The following is a 20,827-nucleotide window of genomic DNA, read 5'->3' on the forward strand; positions in this document are numbered from 1 at the left end:
GGACACACTACCACCATTTACCTGAGACTGGACTTTCCGAAGACATGAAAGCAAAAACAAGTCTCAAGTTTAGATTTTTAAATCCCATAACAATGAACAACGAGTAGAGCAGCAATCAATGGCCTTGCACAGCCACACATATTAAATATTTAATTATTGGGTCTGTAAATTGGAAGGAATTGGTCTCAGTGTTTAGGGATGTGAATGATTTGCAGCTTGACTTGTGTCTATGAAGACTTTTCCCAAATGACTCGACACTGCTTTGATTGAGGAAGTTCGTCTCACATGAAATTGAAGAAAATGATGTAAGCCGACTGAATGTATTCATGTATTTGCAGGACTATGTAAATGTCAAATGATGAAGTCACGAGGCTTCGTACCAGAAAAACCTGTGAAGTTCCCCCTGCTTTTGTTTTACTTAAAGAGAGAGTGAGAGGAAGGAGAGAGAGGGGGAAACAGAGAGGAGAGCTAAGCATACTGGTGAGTATTTAAACTGCTGCTTCACCTGCCAGAATCAGAAATCTTAATTTTATCTTGTACTTCAGTTAAAGGCCAGAAACAGTCGATGGCAGTCTTCTTTCACCAACTGTTTTCATTAATTAACTCATTATCAACCAGGGCAGCTGATTATTCAAATCAGCTGCTGCAGTGGTATCAGACCCTTCAAAGTCAGAATCTGACAATGTAACGGGCCTTAAGGACAACTGTGATAATTTAAAATAAATATAAGAATAGCCAATCTTCTCACTGATGGTCTTGTTTTGATCTCCAAGTCATATAGAGAGTTTCTTGCAGTATGTTTACTATGAAGAAAAAACATCAAGTCTAATATGCCGCTGCTTCCTGTTGCAGCCAACAAGGACTGGAATCCTCTGGATACTTCATGTCTCAGGCCTGAGCACACGCTGGCAGAGAGAACACACTGCTATCTCTGGCAGGCCAGACAGTAAGTTACCTTTAACTTGGCCTAACTCATCCCATTGAGATATTTTACACCTGCAGAGAGCCACACTGGGACACTAAGACCTTAGAAAATTAAAATCTAAACATCTGCTTTACAGTTTGTGATAGTAATTATTTTATTTCACATGTATTTCTGTATGCCAAAATGTTATTTTTTCTTGATACAACTTGGAGGTGCCGAGGTCAGAAACATTCAAATCCTTGGTAGCTTTAGAGGAATTACACTTTGACTTTTAGTAACGATGGGTGAATAAGGTTGGCTGTACAACTAAGTTATCTTAGCAGGGTATCCTCTCTGCTGGCACTGATTCTGCAAACAGTGACAAACTATTCTGCTGATCAACACGTGGCAGTAATGCACTAGAGAAGAAGAAGACTGCGGTGTAGTAAAGGAGGATGTAAACAGTGCAGGATGAAAAATACTTTCAGATAACTCTCGTTTTCTTTACAAAGGAAATGTGTTCAACATGTTTTTTAGACCTCAAGAATACATACACTGCATTTTGATGAGTAACACCTAATGTAATGTAAACATACCTTTTGTTTGCTTACAATAAAACCCCACAGGGCCCTTTAAAGAATAACAACACCATTAATCTAACCCTTCAGAAACACATCTGAGTACAAAAGTACAATTTTGGTTTACTTATCACTTCGTCTTCCAGACATTTGTACATCTGTAATTCTAGATCACTATTTTTGTCATGTGGATACAAGCTGCCTGTGTTGCCTGTTCCTCCAGCGCAGCCTGAGGCCGGTTTTGTTGCTGCTTCCGTGTTTCTGCAGCAGTCAGCTCGGCCGGAAACAAATCAGCAAAAGTCTTTGTTGTTCCAAGAGCATGCCAGTGATCCATGAACCACTGTGTGACTTCAACCTATCAGAGTAAAGTGACAATGAAACATCAAACTCCAAATGGGATCAGTATCTGGCTTGTAGCTGATTCGGTCTATTGATGAAAGCGCCGAAGTAAAATGTTGAAATTAAACTAAACTGGCATGAGTGTTTGTCTTTAATCATCATTCAGTGTGACACACTGAGCCAACAGACTAACAGTATGAGACATCTCTTAGAGCACCTGATGTGATGTCGATGCACGTTGGTGTCTTTCTAAAATCTAAAAATGTTCAAGGTATATTTTAGGGTTTATCTATCTTCACTTTGATAGCAACATCACAGCATTTATAATTATTTCTGAGGTGTGACGAACACCTGAAGACCTCAAACCCAAATATAAACCAGTGAGACGAATGATTCAGATTGTATAAAAGTATTTTCTTGTTATTATTATTATATAATACAAACCTGAAAATACCTGCAGAGAAGTGTGTTTGAAACATGAAAACAAACTAACAGTTTTGCATCATGCCAGTTTATTCAGACTGTACCTGGGTGTTTGCCATATTTTGCAGTTCACATTAAGTAATTTCAACTCTATAGTGTCTTACAAAAAGAGAATTTGTTGCGGAAAGGTCCAGGCATCGATATTAAGAGATTCAATGTATCACACATTTATTCTTGATTAACATTTATTCTATGCAACTATCAATCATTTACCTTTACACTTTACTAGACTTGTCTGGATTTACTGTTTTGAATCATCTCAGTCATCTGAATAAGGATTTTTACTTGAAATAATCATTTTGGCTTTTACAGCCTTGCAGACCTTTGCAATTTGGCATTCTAGCTGTCAGTTTGTTGAGGCCATTTGAAGAAATTTTAGTCCATGCCTCCAGAAGCACTTCCCACAGGTTGGACTGGCTTGTTGAGAACAATACATGCATAGTTTGCAGCTGTGCTTCGGGTCATTATCCTGTTGTAGGATGAATTTGCCTCCAGTCAAGCAACGTTCAAAGGGTTTGGCACAATGTTACAAAATGGAGTGATCCCTTTAACCCTGTACAAGTTTCCCGCTCTACCAGCACCAAAGCACCCCAGGCCGTCACATTTCCTTCATCATGCTTGACAGATGGCGTCGAGCACTCCTCAAAGATTTTTTCATTCGTTCTGCATCTCACAAATGTTCTTCTCTCCAAGCAACTTAAAATTAGAATTTTCTGTTCCTGACATTTTCTCCCTCTGTCCAGTGTCTGTGGTCTGCCCATCTTAATATTTTCTTTTTATTGGCCAGTCTCAGATATGAGCTTTTCTTTGCCACTCTGCCTAGAAGGCCAGCATCCTAGAGTTGCCTCTTCACTGTTGACTCTGAGACTGGTGTTTTTTCATTTACCATTAATGAAGCTGCCAGTTCAGGGGCCTCCCAGTTTTCTTTCTATTCTGATTAGAGCCAGTTAGCTGTCCTTTAATGGGAGAAGTGCACACCATTGAATGAGATATTTAGTTTCCTGGCAATTTCTTGCACGGTATGGCCTCCATTTCTCAGAACAAGAATAGACTGATGAGTTTTGGAAGAAAGTTCCTTTTTTCCGTCAATTTTATTGCTTCTTTTATCAGCAATAATTTCAGCTGCGCCAAAATAATTGCACATGGGTTTCCCAATGATCAGTTAGCCTTTTAACACAATCAACTTGTATTAGCTAACACAAAGTGCCTTTGGACCACAGGAGTGATGGTTTGCTTAAAATGGTCCTCTATACACCTAAGTACATATTCCATTAAAATCAGCCATTTCAAGCTACCATAATGATTGCAATTCTCATCAATTTAATGTTGTTTAATTAAAAATGTTGCTTTTCTTTAAAAAATAAGGTAATTTCTAAGTGACAAATGTTTGAGCATTAGTGTACGTATGATTGAAATTTTACCAGACAGGTTCAGCTCATTACATGGCATGTGGCTCTGATAAAGGGTGTAGATGTGAGCTGGGGCAGTAAAGATAGAACCAGCAATAGGAAAATCTGACCGTGCTGTTTTGTTCATCCGTAGTACAGTCCTTCGCCTTGGTGCAGTGGGTTTTGAAGCTTTTGATTCACCATGGGGGAATGAGCAGGCATTGATGTTGCATATGTGCCATAAAAGATAATGTAGTGAATCTGGACTGTGTGTGTGTCTGTTTGCTGTGCAGCCATGCGCTGACTAACTGCCTCATGTGACTGCTGCAAAGAGAACGCTCTCTCCTCCCACACTCTATTCCCGCTGTCAAACATCGCTGCTTTTTTTCCCTCTTCTTCTGCTCTCGCTTTCTCACTTTCTTTCTCTGTCAAGATTCCCACTTACTCCTTTGCTTTTCTCTCCCTGCGTGTCTTATCTTGTTGCTTCTATAACTGTAAGGGTCTCCCCATTTTAGTTCTCCATCTCATCCATTTCTACTTTTTTCCCCTTAACCCATGGAGAGAAAGACGCCTTGCTCTCTCATTCCATTCTGTGTCCTTCCTGCTTGTCCTGTCACTCATTGATCCCCCATCCTTACATTTTGGTCCACCATATGGCCAAAAGTATGTGGACACTCAAACGTCACACACACAAATATGATGGTTGAACCATGAGTATTAATTAGTTGTCATAACAGCCTCCACTTATCTCAGCCCAACCCAAATCATTAGAAATAATAAATACACAACAGTACATGTCCACATACTTTAGGCCATGTAGTGTTTTGTCCTCCCTCCCTTCCTCTGTCCAGTGACTCAGCTTGTGTGTGTGTGTGTGTGTGTGTGTGTATGTGTGTGTCCATACTTATATTCATACATCTTTGTGTGCGTCATCGTGCCTTTGTGTGTGTGTATATGTGTGAGTGTTGTGTACTAGCCCTGTGGGGACCTGTACTCACTAAAACAGATTAAGTCTGGTGCTGGGCACATATGAATATACAGCATATTTGAAGCAGTTAATCTGGGTCAGGCACAGTGGGAGGGAAAACCAGAAGGCAGTGATTCTAAAAGGATGCATACAGTACATCCATCTGGGAAACATACTTTGACCCACAAGGAAACATTATTTCATGGGGAAAAACAACCTGTAACTGGGATTGAGTCCTAAAGCTTCAAAAATACCAAATACCTTATTTATTATGAAATACCTTATTTTCTTGATGATGATTATCAAGATCAATATGATTATTTATGTTATTTACAGACATACACAAATCTGTTCACACAAAAATGACAAAATAGGTCACCAGCAAGTTTTACAGGTTTAGATGACTAAAACTACTTACAGATTAAGTTCAACCAAAAATTTAAAAACTCAGTCATCATCTGCTCACCCTGATGCTGATGGGAAGTCAGGTGAAGTTTCATAGTCCACAAAACATTTCTGGAGCTTCACAGTAAAAGAGCATTCCAGCATTCTCCTAATCAACTGAAGTAGATGGGGTGTTTTAAAATGTAAAAAAAAACTCCTGAAAAAATGTAATCCAAGTCTCAAGAAGCCCAGAGATCCCAGACTGAACATCTGTATTTAGATGTAAATGTGTAGGACACCGAGTTTGAATGCACTTTGGTAGACACTGGAGGCCAAAGTGGCCACAGGTGAAGCAAGGTCTTGTCTGGGCTACACAAGTGTTTTGCATTGGGGCTAATAACTGCATTGTCTATATACGTATGCACTGAAGGGTTTTTTCATTCTGTTTGCCCTGTTAGCCTGAAGCAGGGAGGAGGTCCATGACCAAAAGCAAGAATGGAAAAGCTTCCAGTTTGCATAGAAAGAAAGAAATTACAATTGAAAAAACACTACATAAGAGAAGGAACACTAAACATGACTGTTTTCCACAATCAAGGGCTTCTACTGTACCTCAGAGCTGTGAGGCAAAGTTGAAGTGCCAGATCATACAAGTGACTTCACTGTTGTGTTATTTCAAGCAGCAACTTAACATGCGGCAGTCCCATCATAGCGACAAGTGCTGTGTCAGCACATGCTGACAGGGTGTCTGGGGATGTTAGGAATAGCTCTGGCCTCATTCTCCTGCTACCTAGTACAGCTGGTTCATGCTGGAAACACTACTGTGAACATTGTGAAATAAAACATGGCCGAAATACTGTTCATGTTTTAATTTTGTTGCTTGCTGTCACAGGATTTTCACATTATTTTCTTGACTAGACAAGCACATTTGTTTCCAGCTCTACCGTTATACTTGTTTTTTGCAACTAGAAGTAGAAAGATCATAAGGCAGAATTTTCCTATACTGAATAAATGCAAGACACTGACCAGATGCTGACGCACAAAGATGCATGACATGCTGGATGGAAGACAGATACCAGCGTGCTGTGGGCTTCCTGAACACAAATCAGTGACACTGGTGATTTATTAAACAAACGCTTTGTTCGGCAAGAACCATTGCACCGTGGTATGAGTGCAACGGTGAATAAATATATAAATGTAAATAATGTATGTGACCCTTTTAATCCATTTTATTTGCCCTTTTTTATTGAAGGGAAAAATTGAGAGAAAGGATGGTTTGTTTCGCCAAAATTTGTTTTAAATACCTCCGAGCTTTATTGCTGTCTAGTTGCCTTTGACTGATGACTATGAACCTTAGTGTACAATGTACTGTAGATCAGCAGAGCATTTCTTAGACTTAGCCACCATCTAGTGGCCAACTTAATTTTTGCTTCATTCTATTTCTATGCAGCAGTTACCTTCATTTAGGTAGAAATATTCCCTGTGTGCCTAATGCATTATCAACTTTAAATGGTTTGTGCACCAAGAAATTGTTAATTTAAATATTGTACTTTTTTTACTTCACTAGATTTATTTCGTAACTTTAGTCAGTACTGTCTTTGCAGATTGCATGCTGCATCGGGGCCATCAGAGTAACTGGATCAAAAGAAAAAACTAATTCCGATGATCACGAAAATGCAGAGTAATTTTATAAGTTCATAATTTTTAGTTACTACTGGAATAGGTTTACATGCTTTAATGCTCAAAAAACACATCAGTTTTCTCAAACGGTCCAGTGCTACGGCTCTGTATTCCCCCTCTGTCTTAGCTCTTTTTTAGCTCCTGTCTCTTTAAGGCCCCCCTCCTGAACATCAAGTCTCCTCTGATTGGTCAGCTCACACATCTGAACCAGAACTGCTAACAACAACAGAGCAGCTGTGCTTAATCAATTCTTACGTGCCAAACTAGCCGCTAGGCACAAATTATGTGTATTATGTGTGACGTTGTGATGTAGTATGATGTCATATAGTCACAGAATTAATGGCGGGACTATTGATAAGATGCTTCAGGAGCAGTGTTTTCTGTGGGAGAGAGGAGCTTCTGTTGGTGCAGACTCTGACCTTTTTAACTTTCAAGATCTTTTACATCAACAAAAACCTATGTTAAACACTGAAAACCAAAAGGCATATTAAGTCTCCTTTAACACAATATTTTTACTTTGACTCTCAAGTATGACTTTTGGGTACTTGGGTACTTTGGTTACACTGTAACAATGAAGATTCTTCTGTTCTATAAGTTAGTGTCTCACCATGTTGGAAGAAAAAAAACAGTTGCTATGTGTGAAACAATGTTTGCTATGCCATTCATCTACATGAAATATTCAAGTCTTATTGCTTAACACTGTAAACAAGGTAAACGGCAGCTACAGGTGGCCACTTTGGTGGAGTGACAACTGAATCATTTCATGCAAAGATTCTACCGTTGATACTGTAATCTACAAAGACCTGTATCAACACATAGAAAAGGAAAAAACACATATCTAAAGGTTTGTGTTCAATCTTTTTGATTGAATTACTTTTTCTTTTTGTTTTTTGTTTTTTACAGATCATTCCAAGCCAACATCCACCTTCAGAAGGACTATCCCAAATCCCAGCCAAAGAATTAGATTCCACCTTGATGACCACGGAGCCCTAGATCCAACCTGTAGCAGTTAGAAATTTCTCCACCCCTTCCTTACAAACAAGAAACTGACAGCCAAAAATGTCTGTCAAGTTTAGAGAAACAGGTTTTCGTTTTTGCTGCTCTTCCATGCCAGTAGAGGGAGCTCTACTTACATCACCAGAGATCTACCGTCTGCTGAAGACAAGGAGAATCAATGAAAGCCATCTCTGACCTCAGCACTCCATGTGGATTTAACACTGCAGCCTCAAAGGAAGGAAATAAAAGGGTGCTGTAATTCTACTCCCATATGCCGACGACTTTGCTGTTTATATGAGAGCTGCTTTTTCCTGGGAACAGGAATTGGTAGCGTTACAACAGGCATGCTAGGATCCTTGGTTTCACAGTCCTGTCCTCAAACTCAGCAACAACCGAGCCTCTCTCCTCTTTTCTATCTCTTCTCAAAGTAAAAAAAGAGTGTGGAATATGGAATAAAACTTGCCTAATCAGGCTTTTCTGGTACGAAAGACCTCTTGGAAATGTCACATTGAATGAATAAGACAATTAAAATGACGAAGCCGACACACGGAGAGAACAAGTGTGTCAGCATATGCTTCTTTCCACGGTTTGCTCTGTTTCTATCTACATTCCAGATTGGAACTGTTAAAACCTTTTGCTCCCCCTCTTCCTCACCTCTCTGCGTTTCTTGAATGCTGATATTTCTTTCTTTCTAATCCCCCGCCCGACGATCCTCAACTTGCCATGTCTTTAAAGAAGTGTATAGTGGATTAAAAATAAATGTAGGAATTTGGAATGCATGGAACTTTATATCCAAGACCTTACACTGTTCATCATTACTTAACAGAGGCCATAAAGACACTGGGAAACACATCTTAGCTAGACGACGTAAACAATAACGGAAGAAGAGAGATTTCCGGAGCAACACACAGGAATCGGGCCACGGGAATAAGAGGAGCCTTTTGTTTTTTAAGGAAAAAAATGGTATTTGGAGCGAAGCCGTATGTGGTTGGGTTGTTTTTCAGCCATTACAAAGCCATTAAGACAACACTTACCTGCAGTGCTTGTGGTGATGGGTTTCCTCCAACCACTCCACAACATTTGGCTCTCAGATATTTCTCATGTTGTTGTCGGTAGTTATCATCTCTTCTGTTCTTTTCATTTTTTTCTGATTTCAGTTTTGTTATTTGCCTGGTTTTTATGTTGCAGGTTACCAATATCGCCTTAATCGTTTTTAAATATTTTATTTTGAAGTAAAAGTGGCATATTTTTTATTACACCCTGTGAACACATATTTTCATCACACCCTTTTTTATGTAGTAATATCAGCTGGAACACTGGCCACAGTGAGATTAATTTATATTTTTTGAATTAACTTTGTTTTTGATAATTGTTTGTGATATTATTTTTCTTTTATTTATGTTTTGTAATCTCCATCAAGCCCCCCCTGTCAATTTTCTGACTCTTATGTATTATCAATACTTATAAAAGCAATAGAGTAAGAGGTAGGAAAGTAAAGAGCACAATCTTGTGTCATTTCAAAAGTTGGTGGAACAGAAATGTGTTGCCTCCGTTTGTCTAACTTACCACTGATGTACCGCTCAAGTCTGACTTAAACGTACCACAAAATGTACTCTAATATTGTACCACTGCTGTACTGATACATCAGAGAGCAGGAGCTCACCTGCTCACCAAGAGTTTGGTACCACCCAGATCTTCTCCTCCAACCGACAGTGAGACATCCTTTCTTCAATCGGCCAGTCAGTGGATCGAGTGATACGCTGCTTGTATTGGCCAGCTGGAGTCTGATCTGAAAGCACTGCAGGGCAGCAGAGAGGCACTGAAAAGCAGACCAGTCACACATCGCGGCAGAACTGGACTTGACATCGTCAACCTGTGGGGGTTTGGGTTTCGATGTGACCCTCCAAGATGGACGTTTATTGGGAGTTTGCAGAAAGCCCCGCCGAGCTCCTTACGCATCAGTGTGTATCAGCATGTGTCTTCACTCTGTCAAATGTGCACAGTGCACGTGAAAGCACACTCGAAAAAATGGTGTCAAAAAGAGAGAAAAAAAATCAGCACTCATGTGACTGAGGAACCAAAAATAACACACTTGGTTGTGTCACAAAGTCACTCGCCTTTTTTTATCTTTTCATTTTCTATCGTGGTGGCGTGCAGACCTGTAACCCAACCCCCGAAAACCTCTCTCTCAGACTGTCAGTTGTCATGGAAACTTCTCAGGTCAGTGTTCTCCCTGCTGTTGCTCCTGCAGTGCATTGTGGGATCTGCGGTTCGGTACTCAAAACATTCTCTGTCGGGCCAAACATTGCGAGGCCTTCAGCAAAACCAACGAACCAACCAACTTCTGCTGTATATTGTCTGTGTGAACGCTCGCTGGGAACCTTCGCATGCCGCCCGGCGCAGAAAACCTCAAAGTCACCTCTATATTGTTCTGTTCCTAATGTTTGTATGTATGTGTGTGGGGGTCTGTATGCGTGTATTTAACGACCATCATCCAATGTGGAAAAGAAAAGAAAACAAACGAGTTCAACCACAACAAATATGGTGGGCAGAAGAGGCGACCTCTCATCTCCAGTCCTTCTATGCAATGAATCATATTTGGAAAAACAGAAACATGAGGAGAAAAAAGAAGAGAAAACACAAATGGAAAAAGTCACACAATCATTGTTTATCACACCTGAGTTATTCTGGTATCAAGGTTGCATTGTTATGGCATTCCTCATAGATCAAAATGAGACGATTCTGTGAATTTGTTTGTGTATAAGTTAGGAAGTAATAAGAAGGGTCTCTGTATTACTTATGTTAACCTGGCATGTTCAGGGTCCCCTTTGTTCCCCAACTGGGAGTTTCTCTCTCTAAACATGCGTTCATGAGAGGTGGAAAATGCCAGTGAGAGCTTAGTGGATGGGTAAGGATTTAGCAGTGTTGCTTCCAGAGATGCACCACTGTTTTCAAACTAAAAAACGTCAAAAACGTGTAAAATAAAAATCGAATTCTACAACCCTTGCCGTCAACAAGGGTTTCCAATTGGGAATAGTTAACTTAAATGTCTCAGTGAGATCTTATATACTAAATAATGGCTCATTTGCTGTTTTAAACACTAGTATTTGAGAAGTATTTCACAGAGAAAAATAAAAGTTAAAATAACATTTTAAACTCTTGGCTGCTGCAACAGCAGTACTGAAAGATCCTGGTTGTCATGAATGCACAGAAAGGCTGTCGGCCATCTTGCTGTGTTTTGCTTCAAGCAGGGGTTAACTGAGTATACAGAAAAAATGTCCAGAGATTTATTTAAAAAAAGATACATTTATGAAGATGTTTATTAAATATAGAATATATATATATATATACATGTTTTAAGTATATTCCCTAAAATGGTTTGTGTCTGCTCAGGGGTGAAGAAGGAAAGCTCCTCTGTTATTTATTTATTTATTTTAATGACTACAGCCAGAAATTCCTCGTAGGTTCAGGCTACATGAATGTGCACTTGTGTATTTAAAGAATATTTATGTTCAACACCAAGCCAGTTCAAATACAGTTACATACATAATGCAGATTATAATACAACATTTCTACATATAACAGATTATAATATAGCATTTATAGAATCTATTTGAGCCAAAATGCTACTGGAAGCGACCAGTGCAGCTCAATTTAAAGCATTCCTAAATGAAATGAAGTGGTGAGAGTGAGTTTGTTTGAGTGTGTGTGTGTGTTTGAGTGTTTGAAGGTGCACTGCCACAACACACTAGGATTGATAAGCTAAATACACTGTTGTACGTTTCTGTACCTGAGAGTTATCTGCAAATTTACAGATCACAGAAACTTTTTATGAAAATACAGAGTTAAAAAGAGGTTGTTTATGCAGTATGAAAACATCCCCTAACTCCCAGACAACACCTAGTTATTTCAGCATGGCCTAACAAGTCGTTAAAACTGTAAAAGAAGTGAGTATATTTTTTGTGAATTTTTTTCTGAGATGATTTATCTATTTAAAAATGTATTTTATTGTACTGAGAGGGGATAGAAAGCTGGCTGGGAGTGAAGCAAGAAGAGAGACTTAGGTTTGAAATCTATACTGTATACTCTGTATACTCTACAGGTAGAGTGAGAGATTATGTTTATGCAGATGTTATTGATCACTGGATTTACACACAACCAAAATAATCAGATGAATTAATCTGAATATTATTCTATTTTTCTTTCTTTTTTAAGTTTTAGAGTCTGCCACTACATCAGTCTGTTTATTTTTCCCTCAGCATTTGGTGTGAAAACATCATTTTCTTCTTTGCGATGAATATAAGAAATGCTAACGTGCTGTCAAGTGATTGGTTGTTTTTAAAAACATTTTAAAAACATTTAAACTGTTTGACTTCCACACGTTTTTCTTGGCCGAGAGCCCGATTATTCCGGCTCTGTTTAGATCTGGCCGTTCACATCAGCTGTGACCCTGACAAACAACACCGAGCCTGGAGACATCACCTCACAGGCAGCCGCCAGATCAGTAGCTTTACTACAGAAGCTTAAAATTAGACTGGTAGAACAAATAATATGAGAGAGAGTTTAAAGTTTCCCAAATTATTCCCAACTTCCTCTATTGTATGTTGTATGTTTTTGGAAGTTTATATATAAAAAAAGGGTTTAATATAATGTTCCTCAATCACTTTTGCCTCAGGAAAGCACACACTAAATGCAGCATTGCAACGGAGATGTTCAAATGACAATAGGAAATAATGGATGGGCTTATGCAGGTGCAATAAATCAGATTTCTAACACTTAACAACAAAGATGTGATCTTCCCATAACTGCTGTCGACTAGAGGGATTCAGTACTATTTGAGTGACACAGCCTTGAAGTCATAAATAACAAGATCTGCGTTAAAAAAAAGAAAATGTCACATTTTTTTGTTCCTGTGTGAATGCAGCCACTGAAGGTGACTTAAATATGCATAGCAGCAAGGGCTTTTATACTACAATACTAGTCACTGAAGAAAGCCATCCTGTTACTGCCCTCTAGCCAGTCGTGGTCTCTGTCTGTACTCTGCATGGTGTCTGTCTAAATCCAGGAACGCAACAGACTTCGGTTCAGACCGCAACAATCACCAGGGGGCAAAATCACCGAGCCACAGCCTGGTTTATCAGAGGTGTCTGAAGCACAAACGTAGACGATAACAAAAGAAAACTTATAGAGTCGTGTTCCAAATCTAAATCTGCTCGGGAATAGCTTCTTTAAGCCCACAAAGAAACACAAACTACTTTTCATAAGTGAAAAATCTGATATATATTCTTTTAAATTATGTTTTGGAACAAAACTCTTGTGTTTATTAGTTTGCAATAGAACAATGGGTCAGATTTAAGGACATTTCCTCTGGATCTGTGTTTAAAAGAGGTCAGATCTCAAAAGGCTTGACTCTGCAATAAGGTTGTATTTACACACAGTCAGAAAGTCTGATTGTTGACCCTTTGTGGCACTGATCTGGTGTCAGAATTTGGCATTTTTCTGCCTGTACAGCCATGAAAAGGACAGATGACATTAGCGCCACAGAGAGTTAAAGAAATCAAGTCGACTGTATTTAAATGCAGCTTAGATGCTTTTGGGAAACCTGGACCGTGTGTGTGTGTGTGTGTGTTCTCAACCAAAAAGGTAGCATACAGCGCTTGTACAGTACGTAGTGTAGTAACGTAAAGTAAAGTCACCACTGCTGTCGGTCATGCAGCCAGGTGACATATAGCAGGACAAGAGAAAGACTTTAAAACACAAAAATATATAAATAAATATATAAAAAGTAAATGTTTCATAGGTGAGAGGTTGTATAAAGAGAGCAAGAATGCTGAAACATCTTAAACCACGAGGGGAAAAGTCCCATCTTTCACTGTAAAACCATCAGGGAGCGTTAATTCATCTTTCACCTGTAATGAATCATCAAAGTAAAGTTACAAGTGCATGACCTGGACACCTCCCCCCCACCCAACCTAACCCCAACCCCCCCACCCCACCCGTCCCTTGACTTTATGAACCTCCTCTACCGTTGACCTTCCACCTCACGGGCTGCCATCTTTTTTTCCAGTGTAAATACCAGACGAGAACCGGCCTGAGTCCGCTTTGAACTAACCACAACGACCGATGTAAATGCCATGAGGGACATGTTCTGTACAACATGTAAATCTAAACACATCCCACCACACGTGCACACGCGTGCGCACACACAGGCACGAGAGAGGCCTTTGCACACCACACAGCGACACGAGCTGGAGCGTATGCAAGCCCGAAAACCTCCCTGCCCGAACTTGTGCTTTGTGTGTGTAAAACCGACAACATGCGTAACGAACGAGAGCAGATTTGAATAATAAACGACAAAAAATTCATTGTGTACGTATGTGGCTGACTCGTGCGGACTGTTTAAAACTCATTAAAAAGTTGTATTCGGACATTTAAAAAAAATAAAAACATATTGGTCTGTGTAGAGTTTCTATACATGTTGTGTTTGTAAAATGAGATGACATAAAAAAAACAAAAAAGGGAAAAAATATTCTGGCTTCCATGTAATTTATGGGTGGACGGATCATTTTTGGGGTGATGGAGATGAAGAGGGCGAATTGGACAATGGAGATGTGTAAAAAAAAAAAGAAAAAAAAATCAATAAAATAACCCAATTGAATGAAGAAAAGAGGGTGAAAAATAAAATACAGAAAAAGGTCAAGAGCCTAAAAATGACTACAAAGTGTTCCATTCACTGTTGTAAGTGCAATGAGCTAAACTTCCTGTTTCCCCATTGTAAAACCTTGTGTATGTTTCCGTGTATTCCTCCTGTAAATGGGTGTAGTAGACCTGGTGCATCATGCCATGTAATGTGATGAATGACAAATTATGACCTTACAATACATTTCAATCAGGAAAAATAAATAAAATACAAATACACAAAAAAAATGTTGTGTAAGCTCTTATTTTGGTGGGTAGTTAACTGCATTTTTTAAAATTTCTCATTTGCAAAAAGTATCAAGGATTAATATTAATGTTGTTTTCATTTCTTTAAAATTCTCTTCTTCTTCTGTTCTTTTTAAAAACATTTTGTCAGCGGTTGTCAAACTGTTGGGCGGGTCACAGTTACCATCTCTGAGGAGAAGAAAATACAGATGCTACAGTCCATCCACAGTGTCAAACTGATCGCCGTGAGAGAGCACAATGAGGGGTATCTCGTTTTACCTTACAGATCGGCCATAGGAAGCTCATGTTCACCCTCTGTTGACACAAGAGGATCCCTCTGAGTACAGCAAACGGCAGTTTGGGTCGCTCCCCAATTTAACAAGGCCCTTGATAAAGAATATCAAGTAGAGGAGATCGCAGAGGTGTGGCACTTTGAAAGATGGGGCAAAGCCATTATTGTCACATATATGCTTTCCTAAAGGGCAAACAGGAAGCTTCAGGTTACCCACCCGAATCAGGAAAGGGCAATTTGTTGGACGCTGAAAAAATTAAATCCAACCCGGAGTGTCTTAATTGTCTCTCAGCATCTTTTGGGGAAGGCAGTCTGTCTCTGACTGCTCTCGTCAGTCAACCCTAAGAATTTTTTGGTTACATTTTTTCAGAAAAATAGAAACTTTTCCCTCCTCAGCAACCGAGTGGCTCCTGTACTGTACTGTTGACTTACAGCAGTTGTATCACGATCCAAAACAAATATTATTGAATAACGTCTCTATAAAGGCTGTCAGCACAGCCTACAGCCACCTGAAGCTGTGTGATTATTTGGATCTGCTGTAGAATAAGCTTCTCTACTAGGATACAGACAGACTTAACTACATCAAAGGGTGGGTTTTATGGAAATGAGGAAGAGGAGCTGTCTAAAATCAAAGATTTTCTTTCCCAGCACAATGTCCTTTCAGATCTGACCGCTTTGGAAGAGTCTTTGGCTTAGCTGCTTTTTTTTATCAATCATATTCAGCTAAGCTATAACAGGTACGTGAAGAATGGTCTGAAATTCCTCTCCTCTCCTTCAGAATAGATACTTGTTCTCAAAATCATCCCATCCATCTGATGGATTGTGTTGTAAAACTGTGTACCAGAAACTGTGTTTTTCATCCGCCTCAAGCTGTTGGATACAACTTTCTCAGGGCTACGCAGGCAGACCGAAGGGGACGAGAATGGTTGTAAGTTCAACCTGTCACGTTTGACAAAAGAGGTTGTGTACTGTATATTTCCCTGACACACAAAATGGTTTGGACAGTCTCAAGTTACACAGAATACTCAGTACAACAGCTTTACCTTTCCTGTTACTACACGTCTCGCTCTGCAGTGAATATTATTTACATTGCCAAGAACCACAGATTCGTCTCAGAGGGCTTTACAGTGTGGACATTCGCAGACTGGTTCATATTCAGACAGATAGACAGAGTCGTGCTGATGAAGTCCTGAGAATTCACTTTATTCTAAAAAGAAGGAGACGTGGTCAGACACTGAAATTAGGATTTTATTAGTAGACATTTCCCCCGTTCATTAATCTACCAAGCTGTCCACAGATTGGATACGACCCCGTACAGTCCCCCACCTCAAAATAAAACATCTGGTACAATGTTCTCACCAAAAACTGTTTAAATACTATAAAAATAAATCAATTGCACAAAATAATATGCCATTTTGCTTGTGATTACCTCTGTGCAGCACTTGTACACATATACTGTATAACATTGACAACCCCATGATACAGTCCAAGAGAAGAAGAGTAAAGACATGTTTTTTTTTATAGAACACTCAAAGCAACAGAACAACTTAGATCTAGTTTAACCACAGAGCTCTGAATCAGCGCTGACCGTGTGACCGTTCATCTAGCTGCTCGGACTGCAGCTTAAAATCACTTTACAGTCAAAAACTACTGGAATTTACTACTGCAGCCGTATTGAGCTGGCACCCTGCTGTGGGTACAACTCAAGTAGTGTTTGTGTGATCGATTTTTATTGACTTTTAACCACTGATGAAGTTTTGGGCATGAAAGTTCCAGTCTGAAATCTGACAGCCCAAACAGTTTTCAGTTCAATGCACAGTCCGTCTTTCTACACACTGTAGTAGTTAGTAAATGTGACAGATGCAACGGCCACAGCAAAATATACACGTTAAGTTGGTGAAAGATGTTCACTTCAAGCCCTGATGAGACGCTCTGCTCCTCTGTAACAACAGCTCAGATTTGTGTTTAAGTGAAAAGAGAGAAATTAAGAGCTGGATTAGTTACAAAAGAGAAAAAAAAACAACAACAACATGTTTTCATAAAACCTCAAACATAAATAATACACATAAATAAAAAAAAATATAAGTGAATGAGGAAAAGGTAAACAGACAAACCAGGAATTAAACTTGACGTGGAAATATACTTTAAAAACAGACACATGGAATATTACGTTGGTCCAAGATGCGATACAAGGCTGGCTGTAGTGCCAAGTAGTTCAAAAAGTTATAATCTTTTCCAATTCATTGGAATTTATTCAGATAAACTATGGAGCTGAAGTCATGAGTTGGAGATACATCAGAGTATTCAAGCTAAGAAGCAGGTGTGTGTGTGTGTGTGTGTGTGTGTGTGTGTGTGTGGTTGGGGGTGAGGGGGACGTAAAGCTACTGTACACTGACAGACCACACATGTACTGTTCATGTTGAGGTGCAAAAGTTGCATAGAGTTGGTGTTGTGAAATAGCTCCTGAATGCACTGATGAAAACGAGACGTCCAAACAGCTCGTATTTAAACTGCAGGAACAAGGTGAGTTACATATTCAAACCAACAAATCAATAGAGTTTGCTGTTAAAAAACTCACATTCTCACCAGTGCAGACAGGTCTGCAGGGAGTGTATAACGGTGTGATGACAACCTGGAGAGTGGAGGGTTGTAACCTCATTATATATTTATCTAACTGAAATCTTTTAAACAAGACACACTAAAACAAAACCTTTGACTGTTTTGTATCAGCCTCAGAGCAAAAACAGAAACAAAAAAAGATAAAGGGAATTTTAATTTGACCTAATCTTGCATCTATAATGTTATCTAATGATAAAGCGCATGTAGCTCTAAACTAAATGTACCAAGCCTGAATGAGGTCTGAATGAAAATTCGAGTCCCGCTCTGCTGGAGTGAAAGGCAAAAAGAGTGAACGACATCTATTTATTATATATTTGCAAAAACTAAAATGAAGCTTCAGAGCAGCTAACGTTCAAATATACTTAGTGGGCGAAACGTGGAGTCATGATGTTGTATCTCATGTCTGAGGTCGAGCCACTAGCTTAACAATTCAGAACGTGCAGAAGAAAGACACGCTGTTCACAGGATGTCTCATCGAGTTAAGAGTTTGTGTACATAAAGCTCTAAAATACTTGATATCTAGTCTGTCCAGCCGTGTTGTGAGTCCTTCAGGAGTACCATCTCTTTTGTTGTGTGCCAACATTCATTAGAGCTGTTAGCGAATCAAATGTCCACAGTCTCCTTTTCACTACAATCAGTATCAGAAGAAAAAAACAAAACGTGGATGGATTATGAGACAAAAAGCCCAGGAGCACAGTGATGGGTAACACCCTCACCTACTGCTCAGGATGAACGCAGGCCTGGGGACGGGCAAGACAACCACACCGCAAAAATCATTTTGCTTATTTTGTGGTCGTTCTGCGTGTCTTTATAGCTGCTTTTCTTGTTGTTTTACGTATCTCTGTAGTTTTTCTACTTTTTGTAGTCGTTATGTGAGCCTTCTTTGTAGTCATTTTGCATCTGTAGTCAATTTGTACTGCTCTGTTGTCATCTCCCATCTATTTTGTAGCCTTTTTTCACCTCTTTGTAGTCACGCTGTCTCTCAGTAGTCATTTTACAAATCGTTCATCATTTCAAGTGTCTTTACGTCTTTGTTCTGAGAGGCATTTTGCGTCACTTTGACAGTGATTTTGAGTTTCTTCCAGTGGCCTTTGAGCCTGTCTCCTGTAGCTCAGTTCAGTAATCCATCCATTCTCTGACATCCAATCCAGCCGGACAGCAGAATAGCTAACGGTGCATGATACATTATATTACACTAACATGAATAATGTTTTCTTATGATAATGTCAATTTTGAGGGTTGACATTGTCAAATTCCCATCATTCACACAGCAAATCCACTCTCTCTTGTGGTTAATATGGCTTTAAGTGTCTGTACATATTTATTCACTCGTTCATATGATGTTTGTGCAGGTATGTTACTGTCGCTTACATTTAATCAGTGTTTATATTACATCACTGTCCCTCAGTGTCGCACAGATGGTGGTTGTGTATTATCTGGGAATTAAATATCCACTTAAAATTTCAAAATCGATTTATAGAGATTGAGATGTAACTCGGTGGGAGCGAATTTCATTTGAATTTTCATTCCTTTCAGATTCAGATCCAGATGCACCCGTGGGAGGCACCTTTACATTTCACCGTGTTCTGTCGGTTGTAAAAGGGATTTCTTTTTTGGACAGCAGGTTGCTTCAGGTCAGTACTACTTTAAACAGATTGAATCGATGTGAGCTGCTAAACCCTGACTTGTGACGCGCCTGTAATGCTAGAAAAAAAAAGTGCCCTGAAAATGTACAAACCGGAGGATGAACAATCTAATTTTCTGCACTTGTGTGAAGCCTGTTTTTGAATATCAGAAAACCTCAGTGATGACTCAGGAGCCAGCAGCTGCCATTCAAGCTGCATATAAAAATTCAAGTTCAGTGCTGCTCTACATGCTCTTTTAGAAATCCGCAGAGTGAATGTACATTTTGGGGGGGGGGGGGAAGCGTAGTGGATTGTTAATCACACTGTACATTTCTAACGTAAGTAGAGCCGATACTTATTCTTACAGACACAGAAAGGCTACAGGCCAAGTGTTAAGACAACAGAGTTGCATTTTGAGGGTGTGAACCACTCAGTCATGCCACTGAACCTGTGCTCCACGCGTTCATCTGTTTCCATGTAAGAGAACATCGGTGTCATAAGTGGTGTCTTTTCTGATCCGACGTCTGGTCCCGCTCAAGCTGCACATTCCACTCTGCCGTCGAGGAAACATCCGCTTTCTCGTACTTCTCTTGATTTCCGTGAATGCATAAAACCTTCAGTTGAAGGTTAATGGGAGGGTAACAGTCCGTACTAAATATTTCAGGGATATGACACACAGGACAGTAATGAGTTCTTGTTTGCATTCGATGCATCTTGACCAATTGAACCAACATCATTTCTTTAGAATTTTGTTTCTTAAAGGGTACAATATACTATTTATCTTTTGAGTGCTTGAAAAGTTTCCACAAAAGCAAAAAAAGCTTCCTCAAGATCCATCTTCAGTCGAAGGAGCATTCACATCCCTGATTTCCCCGTTGACTGGGTGTCCGTTCATGTCCATAAATCCATCACAGATGATTATGTCTTACTTCATATAGTTTCTACTCATATTTACTCATTAATGACACGTGTGACTGTTTAGTGCTGCCATCCAGAGGCTCGGCAGGTGGATCCTCAGAGGAGAGAGTTTGATTGTAAAGACGTTAAAACATTCAGATTGGATCTGTGAGTCTGTGGGGCGATGACCGTTGTTTCACACGTACCAACTCTCTGCCGCTGCGATTGGTCGGGAATAAAATGGGTCTTGTGCTCTAAACGATGCCGGGGCAGAGAGATGGGAAACGCTTGCTGGTCATTACGAAATCACACATGGTGAAAATAAGACTGAAGGGAAGACAGATGGAGAAAAGACCTGCAGACTTTGTGATGCACATTTGGCTTCTGTGTAAATATTTCCAATCTGCGATGGGCGTGTCAGTCAGTTTAAAGATGATGATGATGATGAAGGCAGTGAGATGAGGATGGGTACGTGGATTCTTAACATTTCTCTCCATTTTATGACAGGCAGATCATCGCGGGTTATAGAGGAGGAAGAGGACGATGAAGGCTAGAGGGCTATCAGTAGATACTGGGCAGGTCCTGGTAGTTCCTGTTGAAGTAGCCGCCGGTGTAGAGCCAGCCCTGGGAGCTGGTGTACGGGTTGGTGCCCATCTGGAACCACCTGAACGACACACGAACACAAACACAGATTAAATGCATGTCAAAATGTACACAGTCAATTCAGTCATTCGCAATATTTTAAGTTTATTGG

General features: G+C 39.7%; 1 protein-coding gene and 1 long non-coding RNA gene across 2 annotated transcripts in view; one reads left to right on the forward strand and one right to left on the reverse strand.

The window, feature by feature from the left end:
- The first annotated feature begins 342 nt into the window (after positions 1-342).
- LOC311265454 lies at positions 343-14,400 on the forward strand. Its single transcript, XR_014623591.1, has 3 exons — positions 343-480; positions 853-946; positions 7,624-14,400. It is a non-coding gene; the product is annotated as an uncharacterized lncRNA (long non-coding RNA).
- Positions 14,401-16,167: 1,767 nt separating this feature from the next.
- Positions 16,168-20,827, reverse strand: part of LOC311265237 (oxysterol-binding protein-related protein 2-like) — a 29,717-nt gene continuing 25,057 nt past the window's right edge. Inside the window, exon 14 of the mRNA XM_084366679.1 lies at positions 16,168-20,737. Coding sequence (XP_084222805.1) covers positions 20,635-20,737 — 103 coding nt within the window. The 3' untranslated portion in view covers positions 16,168-20,634. The remainder of the gene's footprint in view (positions 20,738-20,827) is intronic.

This window comes from Pagrus pagrus, assembly GCF_965226575.1.
Source record: "Pagrus pagrus genome assembly, chromosome: 11".
Lineage (NCBI taxonomy): Eukaryota > Metazoa > Chordata > Actinopteri > Spariformes > Sparidae > Pagrus > Pagrus pagrus.